General features: G+C 38.6%; 1 protein-coding gene across 10 annotated transcripts in view; it reads left to right on the forward strand.

The window, feature by feature from the left end:
• Positions 1 to 13,197, forward strand: part of fnbp1b (formin binding protein 1b) — a 289,323-nt gene that overhangs the window by 143,684 nt on the left and 132,442 nt on the right. For all 10 annotated transcript variants that reach the window (XM_080212261.1, XM_080212260.1, XM_080212262.1 and 7 more), the window contains exons 5-6: positions 8,086 to 8,148; positions 9,793 to 9,897. In XM_080212261.1, coding sequence (XP_080068387.1) covers positions 8,086 to 8,148; positions 9,793 to 9,897 — 168 coding nt within the window. The remainder of the gene's footprint in view (positions 1 to 8,085; positions 8,149 to 9,792; positions 9,898 to 13,197) is intronic.

The raw sequence follows: 13,197 nt of genomic DNA on the forward strand, positions 1-13,197 counted from the left end.
TGCGTAAGTACGGCGCCCAAAACTGCGCACAGTACTCCAGCTGTGGCCTCACCAATGCCCTATACAGCCGCAGCAAGACCTCCCTACTTTTATATTCAATCCCCCTCGCGATGAAGGCCAGCATCCCATTCACCTTCCTGACCACCTGCTGCACCTGCAAGCTGGGTTTTTGCGACTCATGCACAAGGACTCCAAGGTCCCTCTGCACCGTCGCTTGCTGCAGTTTTTCACCACGTAAGTAATAATCCTTCCTACCATTATTCCTACCAAAGTGGACCACCTCGCACTTGCCAACATTAAATTCCAATCATGTTGAATAATAAATTGCAAACCAAAGATATCCACTTAAACTAGAGTTGCACATGAATATGCAAGGAATAGAGGGATATGCGCTAAGAGCAAGGAGAAGAGATTAATCTGGTGTCATGTTTGGCACAACATCGCAGACAGAAGGGCATGTTCATACTGTTATATGTTCTTGTCAACTCCCTTCTGTGCCATGTGATCTGTCTGCAATTTAGAAATATTACCAATGCATTAAATGTACAATTAAGCTAGAAAATAGATAGCAATCTGTGGAGAAAGAAACAAAGTTTTCTGTTACCATTGATATTGTTTGACTTGTTGATTACTTACAGAATTTTCTGTTTTTAATGTACTCTAAAGACTTCAAAATAGCCTCCGAAGTTATTAGCCATTGAACATCCCAGCAATTTTGCATTGCATATTATCATATCTAGTGAATCATATTCGAGCAAACCAATTAATTGAAGTGAGAATCACATTGACCAGACCAGGTATAAGCTAAAAGCTCTTCTTGTGAAAGCTGTCAGTAGGCCAGATTTTTACAACAGTCCAGCAGGTTTCATGATTTTCTGGTGCGAGCCCACACATCTATTGAATTTAGTTTCATAGATTGTTGTTCTGGGTCTTGAACTCATGATAATTAACTTGCTTATCTATTGCTATAAATACTGTTTCAGATTTTAAAAGCAGTTTTAGCAGCTGGAGGGTGTATCAACGCCCGGAACAGATTGTTCACACTCAAGTCAAGACTTATCTGGAGTGAAAAGTCATTGACGTTATTTTTAAAATGAATATTTGAGGGCAGGGCTTTTGTGAGGCTTATCAGGGGAACTGCTCCTTTTAATAGTTCATTGAACTTGGTCTTTCATTTAGTCAGTGCAGAGCAAGCATGTATGATCTGCAAGTGCATTGTGCTGCTTGTTAACTCATTATTGGGGAGACTGATGTAAAATTTTCCATCTCATGATAAATAATTATACCATGGGAACTATATGTGTCTGCTACTTTATGTCATTGATTATTTTTGATTTATGCCCTTTCTTCCTCTAAACTATGGTCAATTAAATTGCAATCAACCATTCTCAAAATTCCTTGGTTGATTGCGTGTTTTTTTTTTTGGAGATAATTTAGTGTTTGTAGCTATGTTCGTTTAAATTTAAGCTTTTCGGAGTGAGTCACAGTCACTATTGATTTCCCTAGGGCCTGCGAATCTTTTTGTTGGATTAGCAGTATCATACAAACAGGCAAGCCTTGAGGTTTGTTCCTCACTCAATGTCACTGATGAGCTGTTCAGTAGAATCATTTGCTTCTATATATTTGAATTAGTGAGGGGGAGAAAATAGCCAGACTTCCTGCTTCTGAACACTTTCCCGCAATCATTGTGCAAGATTGTGCATGTGTACCTGTGTGAAGTGAATGAGGAGAAGTTTGGGCTTGGTTTGTTGAATACTTGCCCAAGATGTAGAATCAAGGCTTACCTAGAGCTACCAAAGAAGAACCATTCACTTTCTCACTTTGTGATTTGATCTATTTCTAACCTCAGAGCCTAAAAAAAAAACCGTCTTCCTGACTATGTAAAAAAGTATCTGTGCATGAACCAATACGCTCGTGCGTGCACAGAAAAAAGAACTTGCGTATACGTGCATCTGCAGCTTCAAATATCTGTCAAATTTAATATGGGCAGAAGGAAAGATAGGTCTAAGAAATTAAAAGCTCTTGAAATTCTGAGATATGAAACACAAAATGCATGACATCGAAACTTCTGCAAGAAATGTTTATCTGCCATTCATTTTCAAACATTACACTTCTAGCAGTTTGTGTTTTCAACCAGTAAGAGGGAAGTCCTATTTTTTTCTGTGCATGAGGCTAACGATGATGATGAAATGGCTCCATCAGGAGGAAGTGGTTTCTCTGAATGCTCAAACCCTTCACTTTGGCTTAGGTGTGAATGAGCACAGAATCGTAGAATCCTACAGTGCAGAAGGAGGCCATTCGGCTCATCAAGTCTACACTGACCACAATCCCACCCAGGCCCTATTCCCCATAACCTCATGCATTTACCTTAATTAGTCCCCCTGACAGGGACAATTTAGCATGGCCAATCCACCTAACCTGCACATGTTTGGACTGTGGGAGGAAACCGGAGCACCCAGAGGAAACCCACGCAGACATGGGGAGAATGTGCAAACTCTACACAGACAGTGACCCATGCCGGGATTTGAATCTGGGACCCTGATGCTGTGAGGTGCAGTGCTAACCACTATGTCACCGTGCTGAATAAATAAGGTATTTTGTTGAACAGTATTTTGTGTGGTTTGGTTGGACACAGTTGTTTCCATTTCTTGCTATAATTAAAATACAAAACCAAAAACCTTATTCCTTCCTTTTTTGCAGACTATATATCTTTATAGTTGTGAAAAATGTGTCTAAAGGACACAAAGTCTTAGAATTTGCCAACAATTGATATGGTCAAATTTTAGTCCAAGTGAACACTAATAAAATTCAAAAAATAAAAATAAAATTCAAATTCCAAACAAAATATGCATTGAGACAATTCAACTCCAAACTAATATCAAATCCTTGCACATTAAAGCTCTTGTAGATAACAAATTGAGCTTCTGTTTTTATATGTTTTGACTTTTCTGTAGCTGATCATGTCTTCATTGATATTCACTTTTATAAAAGGGGACACTTGGTGGTTAATTGAGTAACTGAACTTTCCGCCCTGTTCTGTGTAGCTGGGACGGAAACTGGATCAGTTTACTGGCCTGGATCAGAGAAGAAAAAATATCAGCCTGTGAACCTCTGCAAGAAATAAGTGCATGGATGTCTAATTAAACACAGGATCAATCTTGGCCAACAGCTGGTTTTGAAGCTCACACACAAAGGCCAAAGAGACACAGCAGCAGAAAAAAAACTGACACTTGTTAAAAGATACATGTGAAAGAGTAGCTCAGCAATCAGTAACTGTTTCAACTATGAGGCAGATAACATCGAGTGAAAACTGGAAGATTTACTCAAATCTGAAAAGTTTGTTTAAAAATTCAGTAGCTAGATTTCTTTCACTGTCAGTAACTTGAAAGATTTTAAAATTGATGTCTAGTAGCGTAATTTGTAATGAAATATTACTGCTAACTTTGAATCTTGGGTTGTTCCAGTGTCAGCCTTAACTAACAGAGCTACAGTTCCACATTTTCCTAGAATCTTGTCTTTTCAAAATGTAATGTACCTTTTGACATTCAGGTTCTATTCTTTGGCACCCTGCAGCCATTTCTCTGTAATAGCTATAAACATTTATTACTATTTGTGCTGCCAGTGAAAAGTTTTGTAATGGACAGTACGTTCATTCAGATTCAGAACTTGATTCAAATCAAATCGAATCTTTTGTTCTGCCTTTTTACTATTTTTGTAATCTCTTGCCATGTCTGCTGGTGCATTCTTAGATTTGTAAGCCCTGTTCCTTCCTGCCATGCTCAGATCATCAATTCCCTTATTCCTACTTTGCTCTCTTGCCTTGCTTTCTCTATTTAATTTATCATTTCATTCTGAACCTGATTCCTTACCTCCACAATTTATTTTCAAGCACTGTCATCCACCCTAGTTATTAACATTCATCAGAACACTTGACCCAGTACAGTTCTGTTGAAGTTCACTTCTCAATCAATGCCAACTTTCTTGGCCTTATCCAGGAAAGCTGTTAGGGAAGAAATTAGGTGTGTTCCTAGTACTATCCAGCAACCTTTGCTATGAAGCATTTCACTTGTGAATGGCAATTGGAGATGGTATTAGATTTGGTTGTGCTGCACTGGAGTACTCTCCAATAGCGATCTGTCTAAACTCTCAGATGAAGAATAAGAGTCATCTTCATAGTGTTTTATAGCACAAAGAAAGGCCCTTTGGCCCATCATGTCTGCACTGGACATCAAGCACCTATCTATTCAAATCCCATTTTCCAGCACTTAGGCGGTAGCCTTGAATGCTATGACATTTCAAGTGCTCAGCTAAGAGCTTGTTATACCTCTTCCATCCTTTCAGGCACTGAGTTGTAGATTCTAACCACCCTCTGGATGAAAAGGGTTTTCCACCAAACCCCTCTGAATCTCATGCCCCTTCCCTTAAATCTATGCCCCTCCTTACTGACCTATCCATTAAGGGGAAAGCTTCTTCCTATGAACCCTATACATGTCCCACATAGATTTGTCCATATTCTTGAGGTACCCTGTCACCCTTCTCTGCTTGAAGGAGTACAGCACCAGCCATATCAGCTTCTCTTCATAGCTGGAATGCTCCAGCCCAAACAGCATTTGGTGAACATGTTCTGCACCCCTTTTACTGCAAACACATCCTTCCTGTAGTGTAGTGAACAGAACTACACTCACTACTCCAGCTGTTTACTAATGTGCGCTTTATACAGTTCCATTATAATCTCCCTGAGCCTTTGTAGGTCAATGGATATAGGGATGATAAGTGAGCAAGACTTGGTGCGAGTAAACACACAGGCAACAGAATTTTGGATGACCTCAGGATGATGGAGTTTGAATGTGGTAGGCCTGCTGGGAGTGTGTTAGGATAGTTAAGTCTAGAGGTTGCAAAGGGATGGATGAGAATTTCAGCAGCTGCTGAGCTGAGACTGGGGTGAAGTGGGGCAATGTTACTCCGATGTAAATGGGCAATTTTGGTCCTGATGTGAACATATGGTTGGAAGATCCTCTTGAGTTTAAATATTGCACCACAGTTGTAAATGGTCTGGTTCAGCCTCAGACAGTGGTCAAGGAGAGGGAAGGAATTTGTAGTGGGGACTGAAGATGATGGCTTCAGTCTTCCCAATGTTTAAGTGGAGGTAACTTCTGTTCATCCAGTACTAGATGTCAGACAAGGCAGGGTTATGTGTGACTTGGAGGGGAACTTGTGATGGTGTTCACGTAGACCTGCTACACTGGTCCTTCTCAGTGGTGGATTGTGGGTTTGGGAAATTCTGTTAAAATTCTGGTCAAGTTGTAATGATATACACAACCGCTCTGTGCTTCTCTTTCTCTCTATCTCTGTCTTCCCATAGAGGTTTGGGTCTTGTATGGGTCAGGTTCCCTTTCCTGAAAGATATTAGTGAGCCAGTTAGGTGTTTACAACCGGAATAACCAACTCCAATAACTGAATAACCATTTGAGAAAGCTGTTTTCTAGCATCAGAGGCACTATGTGCCAGCAACCATTTGTCAGAGGGAGAACTGGGAAAGAAAAAAATTGAAAGAAGGATCAAAAAAGTGCAGAGTTTTGTGAATCAAGTACACATTATAATGAAGTTCACACTGGAGTGTTGTTCCAAGCCTTGCATCACAGTCAGGAGACAAGGTCGAGTAGCTTTACCACAAAATATCCCTCTATCAGTGAGCCTTATTATAATGATGGACTATACGTAAAGGCTTGATATGTATCACATTTTTTGTGAATGTTTGTCATTGTTCTGTTGTTAGGGCAATGGCCACTTGCCATAACAATAGGAGACCTACTATCATACTTTTAAGATTGAAACATAAAGAAAAAGCTGACTTTACCACTCTTTCCCTATTGTTATACATCCAACGTCAGTTCAGGAAGATTTCTTTTTACATTTTCATTTGTAAATTTTTAAGACAACGGACAATATTAATTCACAAAGTACAAACTGTATGTTACCCTTTTCACAACCTCTGTGTTCTCAAATGTGTTGCAGCTAATCACAAACTTTTTGAAGTATAATCATTGTTGTGATGCAGGTTATAATGAAAGTGATGTGAATTCTGCTATTTCAAAATACAATCATAAATGGTGTCGCCTGGACAGAAGAAACAGCAATATGAAAACTAAATTTTCATCGTTGAAACGTAACCACAAAAGAAATGCTTAAAACAAATAGACTAGGAAGTAACATCTTCTGTTAAATAGTTACCAGTTCTACTGGTGCCCTAAAGGCTGTCAATATTCAAAGGACACACTTGTAAATAATAATGAATCAGGCTGAGAAGGTAAATAATCTTTTCTCATAGGCTTTTGAAATATATATTTACACATATCAGTAATTTGTATTTAAATGTAGAGAGCATGGTGATAAAGTTTTCAAGTGATATGGAATTGCTGTACGGTGGAAGGAGGAAGTTGTTGGTTGTACAAAGGTATTGATGGACTGCTTAGGTGGCCAAAAAATGTTGGAAGTGAAATTCAATCCAGCCAAGTGTGCAGAAATGCATCTAGGGAGGAAACACAAGGCAAGGGAATGCACAAATTAATAGTAGGATTCTGAGAAGTTTAGAGGAACAGTGGGACCATAGTGTGAATGTCCACAAATCCTTGAAGGAAACAGGACAAGTCGATAAGGCAGGTCATACAGGATACTTACCTTTATTGGTTGAGGCATAGAACATAGGAGGTTATGAAGTTACGAAAGAACTGTATAAAATATGAGTCAGGCCACAGCTGGAATACTGCATATAAGATTGGATAGTTTGTGGTTGTTTGCGGAGGGCAGATTTAAGTGATGTATAGAAAAGTATAAGGAACTTATTTTCATTGCAGGGATTCCAATAGTGAGAGGGGGTATAGATTTAAAATAATGGGTGAAAGGATTAGAAAGGATAGAGTAATTTATTTCACTGTGAGGGTGCTAGCATGTAGAATTCTAGAGTAGTGGTAGAGGAGGAACACCCTTGTCATATTTTAATAAAAACACTTGGATATATGATTAAGATACCATAACCTACAGGGCTATGGATCAAGGGTTGAAAGGTGGGATCAGAGTGGATAGCTCTCTTTCAGCTGGCATGACATGATGGGCTGACTGGTCTTATTCAATACTGCAGATCTTTCTATGTTTCTAAAAGCAGGTTGTCCCTAGAAAGGAAGAACTTACTGCAAGAGGGTAAAGCCAAAATCAAGTCTACATTTAGTGAAGTTTTCACCTTATTGTTTGTTACTGGTGAATCAACTGCATAATCTTTGTGTTCAATATCACATACCTAAAAGATACGGGCCATGGTGGCTTGTCGCTGCCCTGTTCTATGGAACCCAGTTATGTTTGATTTTACATGTAGAAATTCAACTAGGTATTGCTTAAGAGTTTGCTCAGGATGCCCCGAGTATTTGCAAAGCGTATGAGCACATCCTCCATGGAGATGCGTCATATTTAAATATAATTCCCAGCCTTCAGCTTGTTGGTACTATAAATATTCCTTCTAATTTGTTTTGATAGCTATTTCCCAAAAAAAAGTCATGAATTGAAAAATGTACAGTATGGAAATGTGTAGATTTGTCACTTATGAGCAAATATTCGGATGTTTTTCTTTCAACTATAAAACTAACGTCTGAGGCTATTCCTCCACTTGTTGGATTTTGCTGAAAAGCTAATCGAGGTTAGGAACTCACCAACATTTTAAAAATAAAATATTTTTCAGATTTGCAATCTGCAATCATTTGAGATTTACAGATAAACTTATGTGAAAACTAATAGATTAAAATTTAATAGTGAAAAATGGCTTTAGTTTCATTTGTATTTTTAGAATATCAGAAAATGCAATTAATTACAAAAAGCTACAAAAAAATTGCAAGCATTTGTGCTGTAGATTTGACGAGGTTATTTAAAAACAGATATTTTAAAATGCATTTTCCCATTTGATATCCTCCTGGAAAGAGAATGCAGCTTTGAATCACAGAGGGAGTTTTAAGTTATCTATTGGTTATGTGTCACTGCTCATTTGGAACCGGAATGATTTTTTTACAGAACGATTAATGTGTATTGGTTCTCTTTCAGCATTTCCAAGAAGGGAGAAGGGCACAGCAGCATATAGAAAGCTGTTGGAAACAGCTTGAGGCAGTAAGTCTGATCACATTTCATATTTGGTGCACACCAAGACATTTGCTGTCTTGGTTACTAAGCGTTCTATCACTCCTGATTGTTACCAAAAATTAACTTGTTTTATGCTGCTTTCTGCAGAGTTAGATTTAAAATGAACTTAATCACATATGATGGCTCTTATCATTCTGGTCAGAGCATTCTATGCTCACAAACTTGAGCTGCCTGGATTGCCATAACATCTTTTTATTCCTGTTAAAGATTATGGGCAAATCATTTTGGTGCAGACTTTCAGTTCTTGTATGGAAATTGGTTTCCATTTAGCGTCCTCATTTTTGTAATGGATTTGACCCAGAAACCTAGAATCCTTCATTGCCTAATTTTGCCCGTAATGTTTTAGTGGTGGTGAGATGTTAAGAGGGGACAGGGCGGGTGAAAGAATGTGTCACGACAACTAAAGTAACATGAAGTAAAGTGGATGTAAAAGTTTATGTTGCCCCAGCAACTTGGACTCCTTAACTCAGTTGGCTGGGTGCCTGGTGTGGATCAGATTGGTGTCAACAGCCTGGTTCAATCTGTGTTCCAGCGGGGGTGAATTCAGAAGTTGCCCTACCTATGGTAGACAGAAATGTAGAAACTACAAGCAGGAGTAGGCCATTCGGCCCTTTGAGTCTGCTCTGCCATTCATTTTGATCATGGCTGATCGTTGAATTCAATATCCTGATCCCACTTCCCCCCCCCACATCCCTTGATCCTTTTAGCCCCAAGAGCTATATCTAATTTCTGCCAAAATCACACAACGTTTTGGCCTCAACTACTTACTGTGGTAATGAATTCTGCACATTCATCACCCTCTGGATGAAGAAATTCCCCTCACCTCAGTTCCAAAAGCTTTTACCCCTTATCTTCAAACTGTGATTCCTGGTTCTGGAGTCCCCCACCTTTGGGAACATTTTATCTGAATCTACTCTATTTAATCCTGTTAGAATTTTGTAAGTTTCTATGAGATCCCCTCTCACTCTTCTAAACTCCAGTGAATATTATCCGATTCGACTTAGTCTCACGTCATATGATAGACCTGCCATCCCAAGAATCAGTTTGGTAAATTTTCACTGTACTCCCCTCCTCAGATAAGGACACCAAAACTGCATACCATGCTTGAGTTGCAGGTGTATACAATTGCAGTAAAACATCCCTATTCCTATTCTCAATTCCTCTTGTTATGAAGGCCAACATGCCCTTGGCCTTCTTTACTACCTGCTGTACTTATGCATTTATTTTAAGTGTTTGATCTCATTGAGTATCCACCTCTCTCAATTTACACTTATTGAAGTAATAATCTATCTTCCTATTATTGCTACCAAAGTGGATATCCTCGCATTTATCGTTGTTATATTGCAAATTATGGCATTGATGGTTGAACTCAATAAGAAATCGATAAAAATCTATACTCTCAATGCAAATTGAAGACTTTTCTGTCCTCTACCCCAAATTAACTGTTTTCCTGTAAGACTGGTAAAAGTACTCTATGCATAGCAGAAAATGTTTCCAATTTAAATTGTTAGCAGTAAAAGGTATACATTTATTAAAAGCTGGCAGAGCTGTACTAAACTTGGATTGCCTCTTTTAATTCTCCTCTTAATTTTAAGTTCTGTTCTTTGATAGAGCAAAAGAAGGTTTGAGAGAGATTGTAAAGAAGCAGAACGAGCTCAACTACATTTTGAAAAAATGGATAATGACCTCAACGTAACAAAGGCTGATGTGGAGAAGGTATGTTGAAAGTAGCTAATGAACAGTTCAAAGTTTCTGTCATATGTCCAGTCATCTGCCCTGTGGTCGAGATGTTGTTTCAACATGACAAATTTTACTTTTTTTAAAAGCAAAAGTAATTTTGGCGAAATGCCCTCATTATTTGTGACACGTGGCAGATAAGATGTACTTTTCAAAATTACATACCGCTCATTTTTTTCAAGGCAGCCCTACGTTGGCCAGTGGTGGTGGTGGGGGCAGGGGAAGGGGGTCGGTTGTTGCCGTCTTCAATGGGGCCAGAATATTTGAACTTCAAAGAACCTAATCATTATTTTTTACAGAACATATTTTCATAAAAAATGTGTAAAGGGTAGTTTCTGCTTTGACTAGTTCCTGGAATTTACTGAAATAAAATTCAAAGTGAAGGTAACATAAGAATTAAGAACGGAGGAATTGGTAAGAGGCAGATATGGCAACAGTCCAGTATTACAAGAATGAATACAGCAAGTGCCACAGTACAAAAGAAGCAGTTTATCTCAAATAAACATTCAGACTGCATACATTTGTGTTTCTTTTGATTGACAGGCAATGCGTGAGTCTTAGCCTGAAGATTGCAAATTATCCAGAGTAAATAGTCTGTGCAGTTGGCCAAAGTGGTGTTTTTATAGATTGTACACGTCTGCTTTTCACCTTGTAAAATTTGGAGCAGTTATTTGTTTCTGGAGAAGGAACACTCTGACTCAGTCTAGACAGATTACACCTGCAAAGTCAATCATATATGCTTCTATATTGCCCAAGACAAATGTCTGAAGGAAATTTGATCACCATTTTCATATTATTTCAAGATAGGTTCAGTTTGGTTAGTTATAAGATTAAAGTTGATGAGTCATGTTTCATTAAAATAATTTTATGTTCCTCAACAACTGTCTTGTTTGCTGAACAGTTTTTGTTTTCATAGAATCCCCACAGTGCAGAAGAGGCCACTTCACCCATTAGGTCTGCACCGACTCTTTGAGAGTATCTGAACCCAGGCCCTGTCCCCTGCCCTAGCCCTGAAGCCCCACACATTTACCAATGGCTTATCTATCTAACTTATACATCTTGGGATGGTAAAGAGCAATTTACTATGGCTAATTCACCTAACCTCACATCTTTGGACTTGCTTGTCTATGTGCTTTCCTTTTATCTTTTGTTACTCAGCTTTCCCATTTGCACCTCAGGGGGAGCTACTGGTGTGAATCAAACTTGGCTCACTTTGAGGAAGGAATAGTAGTTATGTGATTACATCTGAGTGAAAATAGTGATTAGCAAAAATCAAATGGGAGTCTATGCTTGGATCATTTGTGCACAACATAAGCAATAATTTGGAAACAAAAGCCAGAATCAAAGCTATCTTAAAATTGTTGTTACAGCTCAAGAGTAGAAACAAATAACAGTGAGCGAGTAGACTAAATACAGAGAACTCAAAAAGCATTCGCTCCACATTACTTCTCCTTTTGTCCCATTTATTACTTTGATACAAATCCAGATGTCACAATGTTCCTTGGCTCTATTTTGAAGAAGATCAAATGATTTATCCTTTATGTCATAGCTAATATTCATTTCTCATTCAACATCACAAAAATAGATTATCTAGTGAGTATCACATTACTGCTTGTCGGAGTTGCTGTGTGCAAAAGTGACTATGCTTCAGAAGTAATTAATTGACTTTAAACTGATTTGAGACATTGAGTTATCATGAAAAGTGCTTTAAGTCTTTCTCCTTCATGTTGAAATTGGCGAGAGGTGTCTAGAAAGATGTCAAAGGATGTTTAGGTTGATGAATCAAGACAGCTCTTTGACCACCAGAAGTTGATAGATTACAGGTGATGTAGAAGAACCATTGTTGAACTCTTTGACTCATACTAATGCATCAAAATAATGTCAAAACTTGAACCAGTGTCTTTATGGTAAATATGTTTGTGTTGGACAGTTGTGTTTCTGGTACTGATTTACATATCTCTATAGGAGTTCAAAGAATCCTATAGTGCAGAAGGAGGCCGCTTAGCACGTTGAGTCTGCACCAAGTCTCCGACAGATCATCTTACCCAGACCCTATCCTTGTGTTAACCCTGCTAACCCTCCTAACCAACATATCTTGGGACACTAAGGGGCAATTTAGCATGGCCAATCAACCTAATCCACATTTCTTTGGACTATGGGAGAAAACTGGAGCACATGGAGGAAACCCATACATAATGCAGAGAATATAAAACTCCACACACTCACCCAAGGCCAGAATTGAGTCCTGGTCCTGGCACTGTGAGGCAGCAGTGCTAACCACTGTGCCACCTTGTTGCCCTGAGAATTGCAGTAATCAATGTACCTGAGTACTCAGGTACTCTTGTACTTAGATTCTTGTAACTCTTGCCAGTGCTATAGATTTAACCACAGTTCTATACATTGACTGAGTAGAGCAATAAATGTGTCCTGACTGTCCTCAAATATTGCTATGTAATTTTTTGATATTTAGCTGTTTGAAGAATAACAAATGTTTTTACTGTTGAGAAATAGAGAGCTTTTCCATGAGTTAGCAACATTGGGGAGTGCAGGACTGACAAAAGCTGCACTCATCTTGATTCCCAAAAATTAACACCCCTTAATTACTCCTTTCAAATATGTAGCTAATTCTTCTTCAAACACTTCAGACAATCTCCCTCCACTGTCGGTCTGTTTCACATTTACTGTCCTCTTTATAAAGTGATTAATTTTGCTTGTCTTGTGCCCATACTTTTATAAATTTGAGCCTGTCTACTCTTTTTAGAGCCTGTGACAATAGCAAATGTTTTATTGAGATTAAATTAATCTAATTTATAAAGATTTTAAATTATACTTCCCATTCCTTTTCCCGAGTAAACAGTTTTAGGGTCTTCGATTTGTCCTCTGAACTCTGATGCATAAATTGAGTATCAGTTTGGTTGTCATCTCCTGCTGTGCCTGAATATGCCATCGGCAGTACAATGACCAGATTTGTAAACAGCATTACGGTTATGGCTGCAGTAGCTACACCAGTGCCTTGTACAGGATCATTGTCCTCTGCTGAAATTTCTGCTATATCCTTCTACATACATTCTCATGGTCCAGTTAACTATCGGTTCTTTTGAATGATCTACAATCTCTTCCCTGTGTTGTGTCCAATCATCAGAACCATTTTGATTGCTACAGTTCATTTCTCTTGCCTGTATCACCTTGCTTTTCCACTACTTATCAGCTCATCTTATCAGCATGCTAAGGTGCAGAGGGACCTGTGGGTCCTTGTGCATGAGTCGCAAAAACCCAGTC

The sequence above is a fragment of the Carcharhinus amblyrhynchos genome, chromosome 25 (genome assembly GCF_965287045.1).
Source record: "Carcharhinus amblyrhynchos chromosome 25, sCarAmb.v2.hapA, whole genome shotgun sequence".
NCBI classification, from domain to species: Eukaryota; Metazoa; Chordata; class Chondrichthyes; order Carcharhiniformes; family Carcharhinidae; genus Carcharhinus; species Carcharhinus amblyrhynchos.